At 38.0% G+C, this 25,189-nt stretch overlaps 1 protein-coding gene across 6 annotated transcripts in view; it reads right to left on the bottom strand.

Annotated features, from left to right (window-relative positions):
* ZNF569 (zinc finger protein 569) overlaps window positions 1-25,189 on the bottom strand; it is a 49,589-nt gene that overhangs the window by 14,745 nt on the left and 9,655 nt on the right. For all 6 annotated transcript variants that reach the window (XR_007123698.1, XM_047709410.1, XM_047709412.1 and 3 more), the window contains one exon: window positions 24,464-24,514. Coding sequence is in view for 2 of the 6 variants with exons in the window: in XM_047709410.1 (XP_047565366.1) it covers window positions 24,464-24,478 (15 nt within the window). In the remaining 4 variants the exon portion in view is untranslated. The remainder of the gene's footprint in view (window positions 1-24,463; window positions 24,515-25,189) is intronic.

Raw genomic sequence — 25,189 nt, 5'->3', positions numbered from 1 at the left:
AGTGAATGAACTCAGAATTCAGCAAAGGCATAGAAAATATGAAAAAGAACCAATCAGAGCTGAAGAATTCAACAACTGATATAAAAAAATACATTAACAGCAGATTAGAGGATGCAGAAGAATGGATCAGTGATCTGGAAGAAATGAAACGAGATGAATGCAAAATAAAAATAACAAGGAGGAGGAGGAGGAAGTGGAGGAGGAGGAGAAAAAGAAAAGAAGAAAAGTGAAGAAGAAAGATATAAGAAAAGAAGCAGATGCAGAAGAAGAATAGGTTAAGGGAACTCTGCAACGTCATTAAGAGAAATAACATTTGTATTACAGATATCTAAGAAGGAATGGGGGTAGGGCAGAAAACTTCAAAGAAATCATAGCTGAAAACTTCCCTAATGTGGGGAAGGAAACAGCCATGTCCAGGAGCTGCAGAGAGCCCCAAACAAGATGGCCCCAAGTAGGTCCACACCAAGACACACAATTACAATGGGAAAAACCTGATAAAGAGGGAATTTTAAAGCAGCAAAAGACAAGAAAAGTTACATAACAAGGGAAACCTCATAAAGTTATTAGATGATTTTTCAGCAGAAACTTTGCAGGCCACAAGAAAGTGGCAAGAAATATTCAAAGTGCTGAAAGGGAAAAACCTACAACCAAGAATACTCTATCCAGCAAGGTTATAATTCAGAATAAAAAGAGAGATAAAGAATTTCCCAGACCAAAAAAAAAAAAAAGTTAAAGGAGCTCATCACCATTAAACCATCTCTATAAGAAATGTTAGCAAGAAAGCTTTAAGTGGAAAATAAAGGCTAAAACTAGGGGTAAGGAAATTATGTAAGAAAAAAATTCACACGTAAAAGCAAATGTATAATAAAGGTAGTAGATTAATCACTTAAAAGGCCAGTACAGAAATTAAAATGTAGAAGTAGCAACATTGATTATATCTATGAAAATCAGTCAAGGCGCACAAAAGTAAAAGATGTAAAATATGACATCATTATATATATAAAATGTCGAGGCAGAGTAAACACTCAGAGCCTTTAGAATGTGTTCAAACTCAAGCAACTTAATATACACTGCTATACACAAAAGATGTTATGTATGAACCCAAAGATAACCACAAATCAAAAATTTATAATACATATACAAAAACTAAAGGGAAAAGACCCCAAAAATAAGACCAAGAAAAACCCCATCAAACCACACAGGAAGAGATCAAGAGAAGAAAAAACAGAAGAGCTAAAAGTAAGAAAACAACAAAATGGTAATAAGTACATACTTATCAATAATCCTTTAAATGTAATGACTAAATGCTCCAATCAGAAGACACAAGGTACTAAATGGATAAAAAACCCAATACCTATCTATATGCTACCTATAACAGATTCACTTCAGATCTAAGGAAACACAGAGACTGAAAATGAACAGATGAAAAAACATATGCCAGGATACCAATACTTATATAAACAGAACAGACTTAAAGACTAGCAAGAGACAAAGAAGGGTACTGCATAATGATAAAGGGATAAATGCAGTGGAGGATATAACAATTGTAAATATCTATGTACCCAATACATATATAAAAGACATTAACAGACATAAAGAGAGAAATTGATAATAATACAGTAGTAGTAAAAGGCTGTAATAACCCACTTAAACCAATGGATAGATCAATCAAACAAAAAATCAACAAGGAAACCGTGGTTCTGAATGACACATTAGACAAGATGGACCTGACAGATACATACAGAACATTACTTCCCCAAACAGCAGAATACACATTATGTTCAAGGGGGCATGAAAGATTCTCCAGGACAGATAATATTTAGACTTCAAAAGAAGTCTCAATAAATATAAGACTGAAATCACACAAAGCATCTTTTCCACCTCAATAGTATGAAAACAGAAGAAAAAAACTGGGAAAAACAAACACATGGAGGCTAAACAACAGGTTATTAAACAACCAATGGGCCAACAAAGAAACCAATGAGGAAATTTAAAAATATATGGAGACAAATGAAAATGAAAACACAGTAGTCCAAAATTTGGGGGATGTTGAAAAAGCTGTTAGAAAAGAGTTTATTGGGATACCAGGCCTATGTCAAGAAACAAAATTCTCAAACAATCTAACCTTATACCTAGGAGTTTGGAAAAGCACAACAAATGAAACCTAAAGCCAGCAGAAGACAGGAAATGATAAAGATCAGAACAAAAATAAAGGATATAGAAACTAAAAGAACAACAGGAAAGATAATTGAAACCAGGAGCTGGGTCTTTGAAAAAATTAATAAAATTGATAAACCTCTAGCTAGATTTACCAGAGAAATCACAAATATATAAAATCACAAACCAGGGAGGAGAAATAACAATGAACACCACAGAAATACATATAATTATAGGAGAATTATTATGAAGACTATATGCCAACAAATTGGAGAACCTGGAAGAAATGGATAAATTCCTCCAACATATAAACTACCAAAACTAAAACAGGAAGAAATAGAAAACGTGGATAGTAAAAAACAAAAACAAAAACAAAAACAGCAAAGAAATCGAATCAGTAATCAAAAACTCCCAACAAAGTAAGTCCAGGGCCACATGGCTTCAGAGGTGAATTCTACCAAACATTTAAAGAAGAGTTAATACCTATTCCTCTCAAACTATCCCAAAAAGTAGAAAAGGAAGGAAAACATTTAAGGTATCATTCATCATGATGAAGTGGGAACTATTCCTGGGTTGCAAGGGCGGTTCAATATTCACTAATCAATCAACATAATACATCACATTAATAAAAGAAGGCTAAGAACCACACGATCATTTCAGTACATGCTGAAAAAGCATCTGAACCAAGTATAGCATCTATTCATACTAAATACACTCAACAAAGTAGGATTAAAGGGAACATACCTTGACATAATAAAGGCCATATATGAAAATGAGGAAAAACTGAGAGCTTTTTCCTGTACTGTCAGGAACAAGACCACTTTTATTTAACATAGTACTGGAAGTCTATGAGACAACAAAATCAGACAACAAAAAGAAATAAAAGGCATCCAAACTGGTATGGAAGAAGTAAAACTTTCATTATTTATAGATGACATGATACTATATAGAGAAAACCCAAAGACTCCACCAAAAAACTGCTGGAACTGATAAACAATTCAGCAAAACCACAGGATACAAAAATCAATCAGAAATCTGTTGCATTTCTATACTCCAACAGTGAAGCAGCAGAAAGAGAAATACATACAAATGCACAAAAACAGTAAGATACCTAAGAATAAACCTAACCAAAGAGGTAAATGACTTGTACTCTGAAAACTATAAAACAATGATGGAAGAAACTGAAGATGACACAAAGAAATAGATATTCAATGCTCACAGATTGGAAGAACAAATATTGTTAAAATGTCTATATTCCCCAAATTAGTCCACATATTTAAGGCAATCCCTAGCAAAATATCAACAGCATTTTTCACAGAACTAGAACAAACAATCCTAAAATTTGTATGGAACCATGAAAGACCCAGAATAGACAAAGCAACCTTGAAAACAAAAGCAAAGTTGGAGGCATCACAATTCTGGAGTTCAAGGTTTATTACAAAGCTATAATAATCTTGTCTGTTTCCACAGTTTAGCGATTGTGGACATTGCTGCTATGAACATTGGAGTAACATGTGGCCCTTCTTTTCACTACATCTGTATCTTTGGCATTGAGCATAAACAATGAATACTGAACAAGAAACACTGAAAAAATAAAATTAAATAAAAAAAATCCCTGGGGCACCTGGGTGGCTCAGTGGGGTAAGGCCCCTGCCTTCAGCTCAGGTCATGATCTCAGGGTCCTGGGATGGAGCCCCGCATCGGGCTCTCTGCTCAGTGGGGAGCCTGCTTCCTCCTCTCTCTGCCTGTGCCTTTCTGCCTACTTGTGATCTCTGTCAAACAGATAAATAAAATCTTTAAAAAAAAAAAACCCCAAAGCTGTAATAATCAAAACAGTATGGTACTGACACAAGAACAGACAATGGAATGGCTCAGTGGAACACAAGACCCAGAAATGAATCCACAATTATATGGTCAACTAATCTTTGACAAAGCAGGAAAGAATATCCAATGGTTAAGACAGTCTTTTCAACAAATGGTGTTGGGAAAACTGGACATCAAAACTGGGTGAGAGGAAATGCAAAATGAAAATATTAATTCAAAAAGATATATGCAGGAGCACCTGGGTGGCTCAGTGGGTTAAGCCTCTGCCTTCGGCTCAGGTCATGATCTCAGGGTCCTGGGATCGAGCCCCACATCGGGCTGTCTGCTCAGCAGGGAGCCTGCTCCCCCCTCCCGCCCCCACCTGCTGCTCTGCCTGCTTGTGATCTCTCTCTCCCTCTGTCAAATAAATAAAATCTTAAAAAAAAAAAAAAGATATATGCACCCCTGTGTTTACTGCAGTCTTCTTTATAATAGCCAAGATACCAGAGTCTGCTGATAGATGAATAAATTTAAAAATGTGATATACATACAAACATACATGATGGAATATTAATCAGCCATAAAAAATGAGATCTCACCATTTGAAAAAATATAGATGCATCCAGAGGGTATTAGTGAAATAAGCCAGAGAAGGAAAGACAAATATCAGCTGATTTCATCTCTATATGAAATCTAAAATACAAAACAAATGAACATACCAAAAAAACACCCACAACCCCACAAAATACTCAAATACAAAGAACTACTGGTTGCCAGAGGGCAGATGTGTGGAGGAAATGAGTGAAATAAAGGAGATTAAGAGGTGTGACCTCCCACTTATAAAATAAGTCACAAAAATGAAAAGTAGAGCATAGAAAACAAAGTGAATAATTTTATAATATTTTTGTACAGTGATAGGTGGTAACCAGTTATCATGGTGAGCAATGAGTAATGTAAGAATTGCTGAATCAAATACTATACACTTGAAAGGAAACGGCATAGTTTATCAATTATACTCCAATAATAAAATAAATAAAAGGAAATATGAAACCTACACCCTCTAAAAAGAAAAAGAAGAAATTTGTTAATAGTGTGCTACCGTAGCACAGAATATTACTCTTTTACTCCAGGATGTATTCTTCCCCTTTTCCAAAGTTTTGCCTGGGCTCATGGCCTCCTGAAATAAATTATCAATTTTCAATTCCTTGGAAAAGGTATTTTTATACAATAATATTCTGGACAATGAGATGAAAGTAGAAATATTATGTGTAACTACTGGTAAGTGAGTTTAAAGGGATGAGGTGATACCTTTTCTGTCTTCCTTCTTCCTGTGGAATGGTAAGGAAATATGACAGCCAGGTAAATATACATTTGGGTTAATGAAACAGAAGCGAACTATTAGAGGATGAGATAGAGTAATGATACAGAAGTTTTCTGGTTCCCTATACCTTGGAGATAGAGGACTAGATCTGTTTGTTGGTACCTGAACTTCTACATGAGGGACAAATAAAATTCTGTCCTGTTTAAGCAACTGTTATCTAGGATTGCTATCACAAGCCAGCAATAATTAAATCTACATAGACAGATAAAAATGCTCATGCCAGACAGAGAGCATTTCAAACTACTACCTTTGCAGCAACCATGGAGATACGTTCTAAGATCCCCTTCAACAGAATCAACTTTGAGAAGCATAGCTGGTGGACATCCTCCAGCTGTTCCTTTTTTGCTTCTACTATTGAGTTCATCCTGAGACCATGATCTTCCCAAGATACTCCCAGCAAAGACTAACAGTGAGGGTATTAAAGCCTGGACCATTTCTACATGATGTGAGACTCTTTTAATAGGAAATGTTTGGTCGCTGAACTGGCTAAGGCTTTATCAGAGTTGCATGATGATCTGAGTTACCAGAAGAATCAACAAGCTTAAAAAGAAATAGATTAAAAGAAACTATACAATCTGAGGAAGAAAGAAAAAAATTTTAAAAAATGAACACAGACTTAGAAATGTGAAGCAGCAATAAGCATATGAACACAGGTATATATGAACATCAGAAAGAGAGGAAAGGACAAAAAAAATTAGAAGAAATAGCTAAAAACATCCTAGTTTGATATTTAAAAACCCCCTAATACACAAATCCAAAATACTCAATGAACCCTAAGCAGGATAAACATGGAGAGTCAAACCCAAACACTTCATATTCAAGAGGCTGAAAGGAGAATTCCAGGAAAGATGGTGGAGCAGGAGGAGGCTACAAAGACAACTAGAGAACATTCTCATCAGTGTAACCCAGAAAATGACCCAGGAAATGTCAGAACAACTCACTACAGCTAAATACAGAGAAGAGGCACCATCAAAGAGGGTAGGAAGGGTAGAGACATAGTTGGGAACTAAACAAACCCACGGAACCATATTCAAAAGGGAAGAATGCCGCAGGCACAGAAAGTGGAGAGAAACGGACTCTCTCACTGGAGAGTCCAGTCAGATGAATCCCCAGAACACTGGCTTTGAAAACCAAGGGGGCTAAGATTCAGGTGTTCTTATAGTAAGTGGGACTCACATCCTGGAACTTGAAAAATCAGCCAGCTCAGCTCTGGAAGAGCTGGGTGAGAGGAAATTGAGCCCCCACCCATAAAGAGAGCACAAAAAGCCCTACAGAGATACAACATAGAAACAGCAGTTTGAAAAACTCCGGTATATCGGGGGTTGGGGGGGGATTTGTTTACTAATCTCAGAGCACTGTGCTAGAAGGCAGGGATCCTTGCGAGATTTCTCCAGGAATAACAAGAACCAGTACAGTGCTGACAGGTGCTGCTACCTAAATTGCTAACAGGGTGCCCTGCTTCCACATTCTTCTGTGGACATACCCCTTCCAGCCAGGCCTCAGCTCCAGGTCCTGTTACATAGCAGACCCAGGCAAACTTTGCTAACAGCATGCCTCCTGAACTCTTCTTACTTGCTTCTGTGGATTTGCCCCCCTGCAAAATGCTTAGTGAGAGCCCATCCAAAGCAGTGCCACAAGCCTGTCAGCGTGTAAGCAACCCTTACAGAGGCCAACAACACTCCAAAGTGACTCCTGCCCTGGTTAGAGGGAAAGATATCTACAAACAATTATCATACTGCCGCCCCAGTAATAGTCTGGGAGCAACAACAGAAGGAACAAGTGTTGGCAACATTGTAAAAAAAAAAAAACCAAAAAACAAAAACAAAAAAAACCCTTATGCACTGTTGGTGGGAACACAAACTGTTGCAAACACTGTGGAAAACAATATGGAGGTTCTGCAAAAAATTAAAAAGTAAGGGGCGCCTGGGTGGCTCAGTGGGTTAAAGCCTCTGCCTTGGGCTCAGGTCCCACATCGGCCTCTTGCTCAGCAGGGAGCCTGCTTCCTCCTCTCTTTCTCTCTGCCTGCCTCTCTGCCTACTTGTGATCTGTCAAAGAAATAAAATCTTTAAAAAAATAATTAAAGTAAAACTATGATATGACCCAGTTATTACACTACCAGGTATTCACCCAAAGAACAAGAAAATACTAATTCGAAAAGATATATGCAACCCTATGTTTATTGCAGTATTATTTATAATAATCAAATTATGGAAGCAACCCAAGTGTCTATTGATAGATGAATAAAAACGATGTAGTACACACACACACACACACACACACACACACACTGGAGTACTACTCAGACATAAAAAAGAATGAAATCTCGCCATTTGTAGCAACACAGATGGAGCCAGAGGGTATCATACTAAGTGAAACAAGTCAGTCAAAGACAAATACCATAGGATTTCACTCATATATGAAATTAAGAAACAAAACAAAGAAAAAAAAAAAAGACAAACTAAGAAACAGGTCCTTAACTATAGAAAACATACTAATGGTTACCTAAGGGGAGGTGGATGGGGTGGATGGGTAAAATAAGTGAAGGGGATTAAAAGTACACATATAATTACCACTAAGTGGTATACAGAATTGCTGAATTACTGTATTGTACACATGAAACTTATACAACACTGTATGTTAACTATACCGGCATTAAAATAAAACTTGGTTCCTGGGGGAAGATGGCAGAGCAGTAGGAGACCCTGTTTTAACTGGTCCTCTAAAGTGAACTATATATCTACCAGAACACTCTGAACACCCATGAAATCAGACTGAAATATAAGATTATACACTTGTGGATCTCCACAGGGGCAGAAGACATCAGTGGAGAGGAAAAGTGGAGTGGGAACGCTCTGACTGATATTGGAGGATAAACAGATGGGGGAGGTAGCCACCAGAAGTGACCCACTGGAAAGTAATACCCCAATATGAAACTGCCCTGTAACTGGGGACCAGAATTAACTTGGGAGTCTGGTTAAAAGCACTCAAAAAGAACAAAAGATCTTAAGAGGCAACTGGTGGAATCGGGTGGTCTTGGGCACAGGCCTAAGCCCATGGACCCAGGACAGCCACCGCAGGTGACCACCCATGCCAGAGAGTCTGGGGGAGCCTCCAGTCCAAGGTTTCTGAGCTCGTGGCTTTCCACTGCTTGCACCACCAGTCAACTGGGCACACTCCCCCTTCTGCCAGCACCTGAGAGAGCCTAGTGTGGGCGCCAGCCGGCAGTCTCTAGGACCACAGCCTTCCATGATCCACCATGGGGCCTGAATGCTACCAACACACACATGAGAGAACCCGGCAGATCTCTGGTCGGGATCCCTTGGTGGCACCCTTCCGTGAACTGAGGGAACACTAGGTCTGAGCACACCCGCTGGTGGGCCTGGACTCCAGAGAGCAGTCCTGGCAAAGGCAGCCACCGGAAGCGGGCTCCCTGGACCAATATCCCTCGCGGTTTTAGTGGCATGGGGGTGCAGACACAAGCGGGTGCCTCGGGTGACCACTGGGACGATGGTGGCTCGAGGTGCAAACCACCTGTGGGTTGTTGAACTGTTCAGTGGAGTTTGTAGAGGTAAAGTCTGTGTGTTCTGGACCACCCAGAGGGAAACAGTCTAAGGCTTCTTTCTTTACTCTGACCTTCTGAAAAGGGGCAAAAAGCTTCAGAAAAACAAAAACCTCCAGAGAACAAAACCCTGAAAAACTGGTTTCCACAAAGCCCAGCCCGGGGAAAACCTGCAGGGCGACTCAACCCAAGCAAGACTGACAGGAGAACAATGCAACAGGCCCCTCCCTCAGAAAGCCAGCCGAAAGAACGAACGGGAGGAAAACCACCACAGGGTCCCCATAAAACTGTAAAACCCCAACATCAGAGAAAAACAATACATTAAGCTCCAGGTATTGCCTTAAAACCTGTTTATTTCATAGATACAACTTTTAAAAAAAATTCATTCTCACGCTTCTTTTAATTTTTTTAACCTACTTACCATTACAACTAGAGGTTTAATACAACATATTCCATAACCTTTTTAATTGAACTTTTTTCATACATATACCTGTTACTTTTTCTTTTTTTTTCTTAATATACATATAGATCTAAGTTTCAAGGTAATTCTTTTTCCCTACTCAATAATATCCTATATATAAACCAGGTTTAATTTCCCTCTATCTCTGGAAAGTTGAGTCCTTTAACAAAGATATCAAGATACACCCAAGAAGAACCAAAATAACCTTCCGTGCCCACTTCAAGGATTCATAACTACCCTCCCATCTTATTCATCTGTCAATGTTTCTGTGTATTTATTTTTGTTCTGGTATACAAATCTTATTCTTGGGGTTCATTTTGGCTGAGTTCTTTTTTTCTTGTCATTTACTTTTGTTGGTCTTATTCTTTGTTCGTTTTTGTTAATATACCTCATAAATCTTACTTTGGGGGCTCATTCTGGGTAGGTTCTCTCTCTTTTTTTTTTTTCCCTCTTTCTCTCTTTTTTTCTTTTTGGTGGTGACTTCTGATCACTCTGAAACTTTTCAGGGTGCACCTTGCCTGGATTGTGGTTCATATATTCAGCTATACATCCCCTCAACCACCTCTCATCAAAATATCTAGGAGGAGGAACACCCAATAGAGGAAAAATTCAGAGACTGTGCCCTCTCTCACAGAACTGTTGGATATGGACATAAACAGTATGTTGTAAAGGGAATTCTGGGTACCAATTATCCAGGCAATGGCTAGGTTGGAGAAAACCATTAGTGACAACATAGAATCTCTAAGGGCAGAGGTGAGAGCTGACCTGGCAGAGGTTACAAATGCTATCAATGAGATCCTATCTAATCTAAATATTCTAACAGCTAGGGTAACCGAGGCAGAAGACAGAACTAGTGATCTAGAGGACAAACTGACAGAGAAAAAGGATCAGGAGGCGGCATGAAACAAACAACTTAGAAGCCATGAAAACAGAATTAGGGAAATAAATAATACCGTGAAACATTCCAATGTCAGAATTATTGGGATCCCTGAGGGAGTGGAGAAAGAAGACTACAGAAGATATAGTTGAACAAATTCTATAAGAAAATTTCCCCAATATGGGGAATTGAACAAGCATTCATGTCCTAGATAGAGGCAGAAAGGACACCTGCCAAAATCAATGGATCTAGAAAGACCTCCAGACACTTGATTGTGAAATTCATGAATTGTAATTTTAGACAAGAGGTTCTAAGGGCATCTGGGGGAAAGAGATTCCTTACCTACAGAGGAAGGTCTATCAGAATAATGTCAGACCTGTCCATAGAAACCTGGCAAGCCAGAAAGGGCTGGCAAGACATATTCAGGGCACTAAATGAGAAGAACTTGTAGCCAAGCATACTTTATCCAGCAAGACTGACATTCAAAATGGATAGAGAGATAAAGAGCTTGCAAACCCTGCAAGGTTTAAAAGAGTATGTGACCACCAAGCCAGCACTACAAGAAATATTAAGGGGGGATACATAAAAGAAGAAAGAACCCACGAGTGGTTGGGTTTACAGAAATTTACAGAGACAATCTATAGAAACAAGAAACAAGGACTTCACAGGCAACACAATGTCAATAAAAGCTTATCTTTCAATAATCACTCTCAATGTGAACAGCCTAAAGGCTCCCACAAAACAGTAGAGGGTTGCAGATCGGATAAAATGACAGGATCCATCCGCATGCTGTCTACAAAAGACATATTTGGAAACTAAAGATACATCCAGACTGAGAGTGAAGGGATGAAGAAGCATCTTTCATGCCAACAGGCCTCAAAAGAAAGCTGGGATAGCGATTCTCATATCAGATAAATTAGATTTTAAGCTAAAGACTGTAGTCCGAGATACAGAAGGAAACTACATCATTCTGAAAGGGTCTATCCACCAAGATCTAACAGGTAAATATTTATGCCCCCAATATGGGAGCAGCCAACTACATAAGCCAACTGTTAATCAAAATAAAGAGTCATATTGATATGAATACATTAATTGGAGGGGATAGTAACACAACACTCTCAATAACAGACAGATCATCCAAGCAGAAAATCAATAAAGAAACAAGAGTTTTGAATGACACACTGGGCCAAATGGATCTCATAGATATATATGGAACATTCCACCCTAAAACAAGAGAATACTCATTCTTCTCGAGTGCACACAGAACTTTCTACAGAATAGACCACATACTGGGTCACAAATCAGGGCTCAACCGATACCAAAAGACAGATTATTCCCTGCATATTCTGAGACCACAGTGCTTTGAAACTGGAACTCAACCACAAGAAAAAGTTTGGAAGGAATTCAAACACTTGGAAGCTAAAGACAAACCTGCTCAAGAATGTTTGAATCAACCAGGAAATCAAAGAAGGACTTAAACAATTAATGGAAGCCAGTGAGAATGAAGATACATCAGTCCAAAAACCTATGGGATATGGCAAAGATGGTCCTAACAGGGAAATATATAGCCAAACCTCACTCAAAAAAAATGAAAAATCCCATATATACCAGATCTCTTTACACCTTAAAGAATTGGAAAATCACCAACAAATTAAGCCAACCCCACACACAAGAAAGGAAATAATCAAGATTACAGTAGAGATCAACGAGTTAGAAACCAGAAATACAGTAGAACACATCAACAAATCTAGAAGCTGGTTCTTTAAAAAAGATCAATAAGATCGATAAACCACTGGCCAAACTAATCCAAAAGAAGAGAGGACCAAATTAATAAAATTATGCAGGAGAGGGGAGAGATCAGGACTAACACCAAGGAAATAGAAACAATCATCCGAAATTATTATCAACAGTTATATGCCAATAAGTTAAGCAACCTAGAAGAAATGGATGCATTCCTGGAAACCTATAAACTTCCAAGACTGAAACAGGAAGAAATTGACAACCTGAATAGACCAATATCTAGTAACGAGATTGAAGCAGTGATCAAAAACCTCCCAAAAAACAAGAGCCCAGGACCCTATGGATTTCCTGGCGAATTCTACCAAACATTCAAGGAAGAAATAATACCTAGTCTCCTCAAGCTGTTTCAAAAAATAGAAACAGAAGGAAAACTTCCAGACTCTTTTTATGAAGCCAGCATTACCCTGATCCCCAAACCAGGCAAAGACCCCATCAAAAAGGAGAATTTCAGACCAATATCCCTGATGAATATGGATGCCAAGATTCTCAACAAGATCCTAGCTAATGGGCTCCAGTAGTACATTAAAAAGATTATCTACCATGACCAGGTGGGATTTATCCCTGGGATGCAAGGGTGGTTCAACATTCACAAATCAATCAATGTGACAGAACAAATCAATAAGAGAAGAGAGAAGAGCATGGTCCTCTCAACTGATGCAAAAAAAGCATATGACAAAATACAGAATCTGTTCCTGATTAAAATTCTTCAAAGCATATGGATAGAGGGGACATTCCTCAACTTCATAAAATCTATCTATGAAACACCCACAGTGAATATCATTCTCAATGGGGAAAAGCTGACAGTGTTCCCTTTGAGATCAGGAACACAACAAGAATGCCCTCTCTCCAGACAAACCATAAGAGACTCTTAATGTCACAAAACAAACTGAGGGGGTCGGGGGGAGGGGGGTAGGGAGAGGGTGGGGGGGTTATGGACATTGGGGAGGGTATGTGCTATGGTGAGTGCTGTGAAGTGTGTAAACCTGGAGACTCACAGACCTGTACCCCTGGGGCTAATAATACATTATGTATTTACAAAAAAAAAAAAAAAAAAAAAAAAAGAATGCCCCCTCTTGCCACTGTTGTTCAACATAGTACTAGAAGCCCTAGCAACAGCAATGAGAAAACAAAAAGAAGTAAAAGATATTCAAATTTGCAAAGAAGTAGTCAAACTCTCTCTCTTCACAGATATGATACTTTATACGGAAAACCCAAAAGACTCCACCCCCAAACTACTAGAACTCATACAGCAATTCAGTAATGTGGCAAGATACAAAATCAAGGCACAGAAATCAGTTGCTTTCTTATACACTAACAGTGAAAATACAGAAGGGAAATTAGAGAATCGATTCCATTTACTATAGCACCAAGAACCATAAGATACCTGGGAATAAATCTAACCAAAGAGGCAAAGGATCTGTACTCAAGGAACTACAGAACACTCATAAAAGAAACTGAAGAAGACACAAAAAGATGGAAAAGCATTCTACGCTCATGAATCAGAAGAATAAACAATGTTAAAATGTCTATTCTGCCTAGAGCAATCTATATTTTCAATGCCATCCTGATCAAAATTCCACCAGCATTTTTCAAAGTGCTGGAACAAACAATCCTAAAATTTGTATGGAACAAGAAAAGACCCCAAATTGCTAAGGAAATGTCGAAAAAGAAAAACAAAACTGGGGCATCATGATGCCTGATTACAAGCTTTACTACAAAGCTGTGATCACCAAGATAGCATGGTACTGGCACAAAAACAGACACATTGACCAGTGGAACAGAGTAGAGAGCCCAGATACGGACCCACAACTCTATGGTCAAATAATCTTCAACAAAGCAGGAAAAAATATCCAGTGGAAAAAAGACAGTCTCTTCAATAAATGGTGCTGGGAGAGTTGGATAGCTATGGATAGAAGAATGAAACTTGACCATTCTCTTACACCACACACAAAGATAAACTCGAAATGGATAAAAGACCTCAACGTGAGGCAGGAATCACTGCTCACGTGATCACTGCTCAAGGCAAGCGAAACAAAAGCAAAAATGAACTTTTGGGATTTCATCAAGATAAAGAAGCTTGTGTGGCACCTGGGTGGCTCAGTGGGTTAAAGCCTCTGCCTTTGGCTCAGGTCATGATCCCAGGGTCCTGGGATGGAGCCCTGCATCGGGCTCTCTGCTGAGCAGGGAGCCTGCTTCCCTTCCTCTCTCTGCCTGCTTCTCTGCCTACTTGTGACCTCTGTCTGTCAAATAAATAAAAATAAAATCTTTAAAAAAAAAAAGATAAAAAGCTTGTGCATAGCAAAGGAAACAGTCAACAAAACAAGGAGGCAACCCATGGAATGCGAAAAGATATTCACAAATGACACTACAGACAAAGGGCTGATATCCAAGATCTATAAAGAATTCCTCAAACTCAACACTCAAAAAACAGATAATCACGTCAAAAAATGGGTAGAAGACATGAACAGACACTTCTCCAAAGAAGACTTACAAATGGCTAATAGACACATGAAAAAATGTTCATCATCATTAGCCATCAGGGAGATTCAAATCAAAACCACACTGAGATACCACCTTACACCAGTTAGAACGGCTAAAATCAACAAGCCAGTAAACAAGTAGTGTTGGAGAGGATGTGAAAAAAGAATCCTCTTATGCTACTGGTGGGAACGCAAGTTGGTGTAGCCACTTTCGAAAACAGCGTGGAGATTCCTTAAGAAATTAAAAATAGAGCCACCCTATGACCCTGCAACTGCAATACTGGGTATTTACCTCAAAGATACAGAGGCAGTGAAAAGAAGGGCCACATGTACCCCAATGTTCATAGCAGCAATGGCCACAATCACCAAACTGTTGGAAAGAGCGAAGATGCCCTTCAACAGACGAATGGATAAAGAAGATATGGTCCATATATATAATAGAGTATTATGCCTCCATCAGAAAGGATGAATACCCAACTTTTGTATCAACATGGACAGGACTGGAGGAGATCACGCTGAGTGAAATAAGTCAAGCAGAGAGAGTCAATTACCATATGGTTTCACTTACTTGTGGAGCATAAGGAATAACATGGAGGACATTAGGAGTAAGGAAAGGAAAAGTGAACTGGGGGAAATCAGAGGGGGAGACAAGCCATGAGAGACTGTGGACTCTGAGAAATAAACTGAGGGTTTTGGAGGGGAGGAGGTTGGGGGGTTAGATGAGCCTGGTGGTGGGTATTAAGGAGGACACATATTGGATGGAGCACTGGGTATGGTGCATAAACAATGATTCTTGGAACACTGAAAAAATAAACTTAAAGGGGCGCCTGGGTACCTCAGTGGGTTAAGCCTCTACCTTCCACTTGGGTATGATCTCAGGGTCTTGGGATTAAGCCCCGTGTCAGGCTCTCTGCTCAGCAGGGGGCCTGCTTCGCCCTTTTTCTCTGCCTGTCTCTCTGCCTACTTGTGATCTCTGTCAAATAAATAAATAAAATCTTTTTAAAAAAATTAAATTTTAAAAAATAAAATAAAACTTTAAAAATGCTGAAAGTAAAGATAAAGAGAAAAACTTAAAAGCAGCAAGAGTTTCAATCAATTATCTATAGGCTACAACAGAACCGTTAAGCTGACTTCTCATCTGAAACAATGAAAGCCAAATGGCATTGAGACAATATATTCAAAATACTTAAAGAAAAAAACAGTATCTACTAATAATCTTTTTTTTTAAAGATTTACTTGTTTTACAAAGAGAGAGAGCACATGCACATGGGGGTTTGTGGGGGGAGGCAGGCAGAGGGAGAGTCCCCAGCAGACTCTGTTGCTCAGTGCAGAGCCTGATCCTGATGCAGTGCTTGATCTCATGACCCTGAGATCATGACCAGAGCAAAAACCAAGAGTCAGATCCTTAATAAACTATACCACCCAGGTATCCCTCAATTAATAATGATATATCTAGCAAGGTGATCTTTCAAAAATAAAATGATTATACTAAATAAGCAAGACAGAAAAGGTAACATATTATTCTACCAATATGAATTATACAGAATAGGCAATTTCATAGAGACAAAATGCAGATTGGTTGTTGCCAAGGGCTAGGGGGAGAATAGGATGGAGGAGTAAATGCTTAATGCATGGGATTTATTTTAGAGTGATGAAAATGCTTTGGAACTAGGTAGAGGTGGTAGATGCACAACACTGTGAATGGCAGAGTGGATGCTGCTGAATGTTCAATTTAAAATAATTTACTCTAGGGGTGCTGGGGTGGTGCAGTGGGCTAAGCCTCTGCCTTCAGCTTGGGTCATAGTCTAAGGGTCCTGGGATCAAGCCCCACATCAGGCTCTCTGCTTGGCGGGGAGCCTGCTCCCCCCTGCCACCGCCTGCCGCTCTGCCTACTTGTAATCTCTGTCTGCCAAATAAATAAATTAAATCTTTAAAAAAAATAATTTACTTCATATTCTGTGAATTTCACCTTAAGAAAAGGAATATGAAAAATATTTCCGTTAAACAGAGAATTCACTGCTAGCAGCTGGCCTCACCAGAAATAATGAAGTTCCTTAGACTCAAAGGAAGTGACACTAAACATTAACTAAAATCTTCATGAAAAAATAAGTAGCTCAAGTAAAGGACTAACCCAAGCCAAATGCAGAGTACACAGTAGGTTTGTCAATTTAATTTTCCTAGGCACTCTGCTCTATGTTTCTGGAGAAATGAACCTATTATTTCCAGATGAAAAACAGATAATATGGAAAGAAAAGCACAAAATAGTCTTCCTCTAGTGGCTAATTTTCTTACTTCTGAATAGATGCACTTTGTCATCAATATCCTGGGACCTTCCACGGCCTTCTTTTATACTATGCCAGGCTTCATAGTGGCACTCACAGACTCAAGACGGAGGATAAATTGGAAGAGGAAAAACTTCTCCCTCCCCTTGGAGACCTGGGATAGAAAAGAAAGACTGGGACATAGGGAGGTAGGCAGTTAAATGTGTGCTCAGAACTCCCCAACTCCAGCACATTCAGGACGAGTGAGATAGACAGTAGTTAGGAGGGCAAAGTGTCATGGTCAAGTTAGGAGGACTTTAAGTAGCCTTTGGTTCCCACTGTAGCATACATCCTGAGTAGGGTATGACAGGACTCTTGCAGAAGACAAGAGGGCCCCAGATTGTGGGATATATGGAATCCAGCAACTCTTTGAAGGACATGACAGAGACTCAAGAAATCTATGGAGGAAGCAAGATCCAAAGGAGGACAGTTGAAAAGAAGACACTCTTGCACCATGACTGAGATGAAACATAACACATATTTATCAGCTATAGAATGCCAAGAAAAAGGAGCCAGATAAAGCAGATTCGGTAGATACCAGCTAGCACAGATTCATGAAGGGACCAGGGAACATCTTCCTCCCCAAGTCAGAAAGATCTTCCATACCTCAGACACCACCTTAAAAGAGGACAGGGTACAGACTGACTGAATGACTGAATAATTACTCAAAGAAACAATTTACTGATGTACCAAGTTTTGAACAGATTGCGTTAAAACTAGCTTTTTTCTGTTCCAAGCTCACAGACTGGAATAAGAAATACTGTGAAACTGTTTACGCTACCTAAACCAATCTACACATTTAAGTCAATCCCTATCAAAATACCATCAATTTTTTTCAAAGAAACGGAACAAATCATCCTAAAGTTTATATGGAACCAGAAAAGACCTTGAATAGCCAGAGGAATGTTGAAAAAGAAAGCCAAAGGTGGTGCCATCACAATTCCAGACTTCAAGCTCTATTACAAGACAGTATCATCAAGACAGTATGGTACTGGCACAAAAATAGACATACAGACAAATGAAACAGAATAGAGAGCCCAGAAATAGACCCTCAACTCTATGGTCAACTAATCTTTGACAAAGCAGGAAAGAATGTCAAGTGGAAAAAAGAGTGTCTCTTTAACAAATGGTGTTGGGAAAATCAGACAGCCACATGCAGAAGAATGAAACTGGACCATTTCCTTAAACCACACACAAAAATAGACTCAAAATGGATGAAGGACCTCAATGTGAGAAAGGAATCCATTAAAATCCTTGAGGAGAACACAGGCAGCAAACTCTTTGACCTCAGCCACAGCAACTTCTTCCTAGAAACATCACCAAAGGCAAGAGAAGCAAGGGCAAAAATTAACTACTGGGACTTCATCAAGATCAAAAGCTTTTGCACAGCAAAGGAAACAGTCAACAAAACCAAAAAACAACAAAGAATGGGAGAAGATATTTGCAAATGACATATCAGATAAAGGGCTAGTATCCAAAATCTATAAAGAACTTATCAAACTCAACACCCAAAGAACAAATAATCCAATCAAGAAATGGGCAGAGGACATGAACAGACATTTCTGCAAAGAAGACATCCAGATGGCCAACAGACACATGAAAAAGTGCTCCACATCACTCGGCATCAGGGAAATACAAATCAAAACCACAATGAGATACCACCTCACACCAGTCAGAATGGCTAAAATTAACAAGTCCAGAAGTGACACATGCTGGCGAGGATCCAGAAAAAGGGGAACCCTCCTAAACTGTTGGTGGGAATGCAAGCTGGTGCAACCACTCTGGAAAACAGCATGGAGGTTACTCAAAAAGTTGAAAATAGAGCTACCCTACGACCCAGCAATCGCACTACTGGGTATATAACTAAAGATACAAATGTAGTGATCCAAAGGGGCACATGTATCCAAATGTTTATAGCAGCAATGTCCACAATAGCCAAAGTATGGAAAGAACCTAGATGTCCATCAGCTGATGAATGGATAAAGTATATATACACACACACATATGTATGTATATATGTACACACACACACACACACACACACACACACACACAATGGAATACTATGCAGCCATCAAAAGAAATGAAATCTTGCCATTTGCAACAACGTGAATGGAACTAGAGGGTATTATGCTCAGCAAAATAAGTCAATCAGAGAAAGACAATTATCATATGATCTCCCTGATATGAGGAATTTGAGAGGCAAAGTGGGGGGCTTGGGGGGTAGGGAAGGAAAAAATGAAACAAGATGGGATTGGGAGGGAGACAAACTATAAGAGACTCTTAATCTCAAAAAACAAACAGGGTTGCTGGGGGCAGGGGGGTAGGAAGATGGTGGTTGGGTTATGGATATTGGGGAGGGTATGTGCTATGGTGAGTGCTGGGAAGTGTGTAAGCCTGACTATTCACAGACCTGTACCCCTGGGGCAAATAATACATTATATGTTATTAAAAAATAATTTAAAAATGTTAAAAAAAAAACAAAACTAGCTTTTTTCATTCTGTTAAACAGAACTCATAAAGGATGTCAACATATTTTTAATAAACTGTATTTTTAACGCACATCTCAGTGTAGTACGGTAATTCTGTGACCTTTATATATATGAAATCACTGAATAAAGTTAATAGACAAAAAATATGGATGCTGTGAGGAGGTAAATGAGAGTCTGACAATGTTCAAATTCTCTGAAGAATTTATAGTCACAAAATTGACCTTACTAGAATCACACTGGCATTAGGCAAAATTCATCTTCATGGTTTTGGACATCTTTGTCCAAAGAGCATTCATTGAGCACTTGTGGTAGGCACTACAGGAACTGCTAAATAAAACAGGTTTGCAAAGGCACTTATATCTTGGTTCCACCCTACCTTCTAATGCCAGAAGTCAACCTACCAAAATCTGCTTTCAAGAAAGTTCTGATGTCTGTCAAACATACCTTATTATAAACTACTATCTTAACTCTCCAGGAAAAACCCAAGTGAGTATACACCCACCAAAGTTAGTTTCATGATTAACCAAATTAACAGAAAAATGGAGAAAACTTTGATCAAGATCATATATACACGAAAAGTATTTGACAAACTTAACACCAATTTATGACTGACACTCTTAGCAGACTAGGAATACAAGGAAATTTCTTTGAACCAGAAGAGTATTTACAAAAATACCTACACCAAATTATCATACTTACTCATAATTACTGAATATATACTCCTAAAACAGAATGGGACAAAGATCACTCACCACCACATCTATTCAACATTATACTACATTTAACAATCAAAATTAGGCAAGAAAAAAAGGGGGCATGAGAATTTAAAATGAAGAAAACTGTTCACTTGCAGATAATATATTTTTGAATGTAATTCGATGTCAAAATCTCAGCAGTTTTAATTGTGGAAATAGACTAATTCTAAAATCGATAAGGAAATATAAGTAGCTACAAGTAGCTAAGGCAATGCTGAAGAAGAAAAAGATGAAGGATTAACTTGCATTATCAAATAAATATTTTATAACTATATATGGTAATTAAGATATAGCGGGATTGACACAGGAAATCAAAACAATGGAAAAGGACATAAAGTCAGAAATACATATACTAACATAAATGGGTCTGAAAACACAATGTGGAATGAAAAAAAAGATGAGTTGCAGAACTCTAAATCCATCGGGTTCCCAGTTATTTAAAAATCTGAAACATAGAACAACTTCAAGTAGTGTTTATATATACAAAATCATGTGGTAAAAATATAAAACTACAAGCTCTATGGATATAGATAACATTCATAAAAGTGACTGCCTGTGAGACAAAGTATCTGTAATATTCTGATTACTTTGTTGAAAAAAAAATCCTGAGGCAAAAATGACAAAAGATTAAAATCTGCTAATCTGGGGACGCCTGGGTGGCTCAGTTGGTTAAGCAGCTGCCTTCGGCTCAGGTCATGATCCCAGCGTCCTGGGATCGAGTCCCACATCGGGCTCCTTGCTTGGTGGGGAGCCTGCTTCTCCCTCTGCCTCTGCCTGCCATTCTGTCCGCCTGTGCTCGCTCTCTCTCCCTCTCTCTCTGACAAATAAATTAAAAAAAAAATCTTTAATAAAAAAAAAATCTGCTAATCTGGGGAGCTGCATATGTGGCTGCTTATTCTACTTCTCCCTCCCTCTTCTTAGATTTTAAAATAATAAAGAAAGAAAGAAGAAAAAAAGAGAAAAAAGCAGCTCTTTATTAGTTCTATTATTTTGTGTTTTTCTAGCTCACTGACTTAAACTTTATTCTTACCAATTCCTTTTTAAATTTTCTCATTTTGTTTCTAATTACTAGAATGGTATATTTTGTTCATTCATTTCATTCTAATACGTTTATTAACATTTTTTCAGGCTGTAGCTTTTCTTCTGCGCATTGTTTTATTTTTTTAAAGATTAAAAAAATTTTTTTATTTATTTGACAGAGAGATCACAAGTAGGCAGAGAGGCAGGCAGAGAGAGAGGGGGAAGCAGGCGCCCTGCTGAGCAGAGAGCAGGATGCGGGGCTCAATTCCAGGACCCTGAGATCATGACCTATGCCGAAGGCAGAGGCTTAATCCACTGAGTCATCCAGGTGCCCCTGCGCATTGTTTAATTTTTAAAGATGTTCTGCAACGGGGCACCTGGGTGGCTCAGTGGGTTAAAGCCTCTGCCGCCTTTGGCCCAGGTCATGATCCCAGAGTTCTGGGATCAAGCCCCGAATCAGGCTCTCTGCTCAGCAGGGAGCCTGCTTCCTCTTCTCTCTCTGCCTACCTCTCTGCCTGCTTGTGATCTCTGTCAAATAAATAAATAAAATTAAAAAAAAAAAAAAAAGATGTTCTGTAACATAAATTTTTAAGTCCCTGTTGGTCTGGGTTGTTTATGCTAGTTCAAAAATTTCCATGTGAATGTTTTTCTTTTTGAATCTTTTATTATTAACTTCATATTTAATCGCATTGTGGAACTACTGAAATGTACAGTTTCTACTTTTGAAATTTACTGAATTTTACTCATGCCTAATACATGGTCAGTTTTTAAGTTATTTCATATCCAAATAAAGAATAATAACTGTTTCGAGGCTATAAGCTACCTTAATCTATTAGCTCTATCAAATTATTATTGGTAGATACATTTTTTTATATCTAGTTCATCTAGCATGAGTTAAGACATTAATGAAAGTCTCCCTACCAATACATATCTTCTTATTTTCAGTGTTACTTACAGTAAATTTGCTGTTGGTTATCTGATAAGGAAGCAGTCCTAAACCACTGCACTGTATTATCTGTTGCACTCATTTTAAAGCTCTGTTCTGTTTGTTTAAAGCTTACTGTTTTGACTTTTATCATACCTGATATTAACACACAGATTTTTCCTTTCTTTTAAAGTGAAATTTTGGACAGTCACTTCAGAAACCATTTGGCAGTATCAATAAAAGGTAACCTATGTATACGACCTATAACTCAGAAATTCTATTTTTGGTTTATATACAAAAGAAAGTGTACATACGTGCAACAAAAGACAGCTATAAGACAATTCATAGCAGCAATATTTGTAATTGTCCTCAAATAAAAACTACCCTAAATGGCAATCAAAAATAGAATGGATAAATAAAATTATGGTTTCTTCACATAAGTGAGTAATATAAAGCAATGAAATTAACCAAACTATAACTACATGCAATAATTCAACATGAATCGCACACACACAGTATTGGGCAAAAGAAGCCAGACACAGAGTATATATATTAATGAGGTTCAAACTCGGGCAGATATAATCTGTAGTGATAGAAATTGAATAGTGGTTACCCCTGGGGTAGGGGTAATGACTTTAGAAAAGTGCAGAAGAAATCTCATGGTTGTTAGGGTAATGTTCTAATTCTTGATCTATTGCTTTTGCAAGTTACACACTGACAGTGTGTTCACTTTGAAAATTAATGTGTTTGAAGAAAAAAACTGGATATATAGAGAAGCTGCTATATACGTATACACAGTCAAAGGAAGGTATATCTCAGTATATGAAAACTTTGACCTGAGGATGAAAAAGCAGTAAAGTGAGATATGTTTAATAGCTAAGAGTGCAGGATAAATCTGAAAGATAAAGATTCCAAAGAAAGTATGAAAGATGAAGTTCTGAGGAAAAGGAATTATCCTTGAAGAGGAGGTGGACATCAACTACTTTTTTTTTTTTTTTTTTAAGATTTTATTTGAGAGAGAGAGAACATAAGGGGGAAGGGCTGAGGGAGAAGTAGACTCCCTGCTGAGCAGGGAGCCAATGTGGGGCTCCAATGCAGGGCTTGATACCAGGATCCTGAGATCATGACATGAGCTGAAGGCACTTGTTTAACTGACTGAGCACCCAGGCATCCCAATATCACTTATTTTAAGAGTAAAAAAACAAGGAACCATGGATTCAAGACATTAAAACCACAAATATTCACAAAAACTATGTATACAAGGCACAGAATGTTCTAGGGGCTGGAGACACATCAGTAAGCCAAATAAAGCATATTCTCTGTTCACATTTCAGTGGACTAAAATAATTTACCAGAAATTATTAGACTGTGGCCCAATCTACAGTAAATACCCACCGAAAAAATATAATTATGTAGGGCCATTTGAGATACACATATCTATTTCTTAGGACATTCTAGTATTCTTTAAAATTATATATGACACATATAGAATAATGTGGTGAAATGCACTAACCTTTAAGATTTTATTTTTAAGTAATCTCTGCACCTGATGTGGGGCTCAAACTCAAAACTGCAAGATCAAGTGTCACATGCTCTACTGACTGAGGCAGCCAGCCACCCCTAAGATGCACTAATCTTAAATGTACATGATACACTTTTATACATTTAAATATTTATGTAATCAGATCAAAACAACCACATTTTCAGCACTCCAGAAGATTCTCTCCCACCCCTTCCCAGTTACTATCCTCTTAAAGTAACTACTATCCTGATTTCTATCACAAGAGATTAGTTTTCCCAGCTTTCAAATTGCATATAAATGGAACCGTATCTTTTGTTTCTGGCTTCTCTCACTCCAATGTTTCTGAAATTTATCTATATTGTTGTGGGTAAGCAGTATCTGCCATTTAAAAAAAATTGCTGTGTGGTCTTCCTTTGCATGCAAAGGATAATTAATCCCTTTTTCTGATAATCTTCATTTGCATTCTTTCCTATGCTGGCTATTTTTTTAACATATATACTTTGTTTTATCCTTTATCAAAACAGACCATCACAATAGCTGGATTTGTCAACTATAAGAGGTCACACTCTAATATATTCATTGACCTAGGTGCCAAAGAAGAGCTTACTTCTCCTAAGAAAAGTTCATTTTAATCTTTATTTACAATGCAAATTATGTCATGAATTTTTGCACTGGTTTGTTTCACCTATACTAATGAAACTGAAAACTGAAGCCCAACTTTAATCTCTCTAGATGAATACCTTTCTGCATTACCATATTTTAACTCTTTCCTGGTCTTAATCTTCCAACTTTATTTCCTCTGACAAAGTTTATCTATATAGGATTTTCCAATTTACTGTATGGATTATTGTAATCCTTTTAAACTACACTACAGAATATAGTAGAGAACAAATATACTACTTAAAACTTACCTGGGATTCAGTCATTTCCTCTTTCTGGTAATAGGGCCTGAAAAGGCAAAGCTGTGAAAGAGAAGAAAAGCCATTAGACCAGGCACACTTTGTGGTTTCAGAAACCTGCACCCACATAGTGGATTAAAGGTCACCCTGTAAATGATTCTTGGATCCATCAGGAAGGCCAAGAATATTCATACCAGAGGTGCTGATAGGTATAAGGATGACTAGAATGATCATGCATAGCTTAGGCATAAGGTGGGTCAGAATAAGAGCTAGTATGTGGGAGATGTCCCATGAATTTGTCAATAGCTCTTTATGAGAAAACAAAACAAAACAGTTCACAAGGAACAGTAAGCTATATAGCTTCATGAAAGAACATAACCAAGAAAATTATGAAATTGACAAAATATATAAGGTATTTTAATGTATTGAGACATTAACAATTAAATGGGAATTTACCCAAAATGGTATTTCAAAGAAGGAGTAAGAAGAAGTTTGTGTGTCTGAGTGATGTGTATCAGAAATATTTGTGGTGGTAATTAAATTCTTATTTGTCATAGTAAAAATACATATTTACATAGGAAATATGTAAATACAGATTTACATATAAATCCGTAAAGTGTCAAATAATAACAAGATAAACATGCGATTTAGAAAAATTGAAGAAAACATAAGAAATCACACTTAGGAGCTGAAAGTGCTTTCTCGTTAGAAACAGGAATTAGGGATGGGGAAAAAAGA

This window comes from Lutra lutra, chromosome 17 (assembly GCF_902655055.1).
Source record: "Lutra lutra chromosome 17, mLutLut1.2, whole genome shotgun sequence".
In the NCBI taxonomy this organism is placed as follows: Eukaryota; Metazoa; Chordata; class Mammalia; order Carnivora; family Mustelidae; genus Lutra; species Lutra lutra.
The sequence above is the reverse complement of the archived record's forward strand: the minus strand, read 5'-3'. Positions and strand labels throughout refer to the sequence as shown.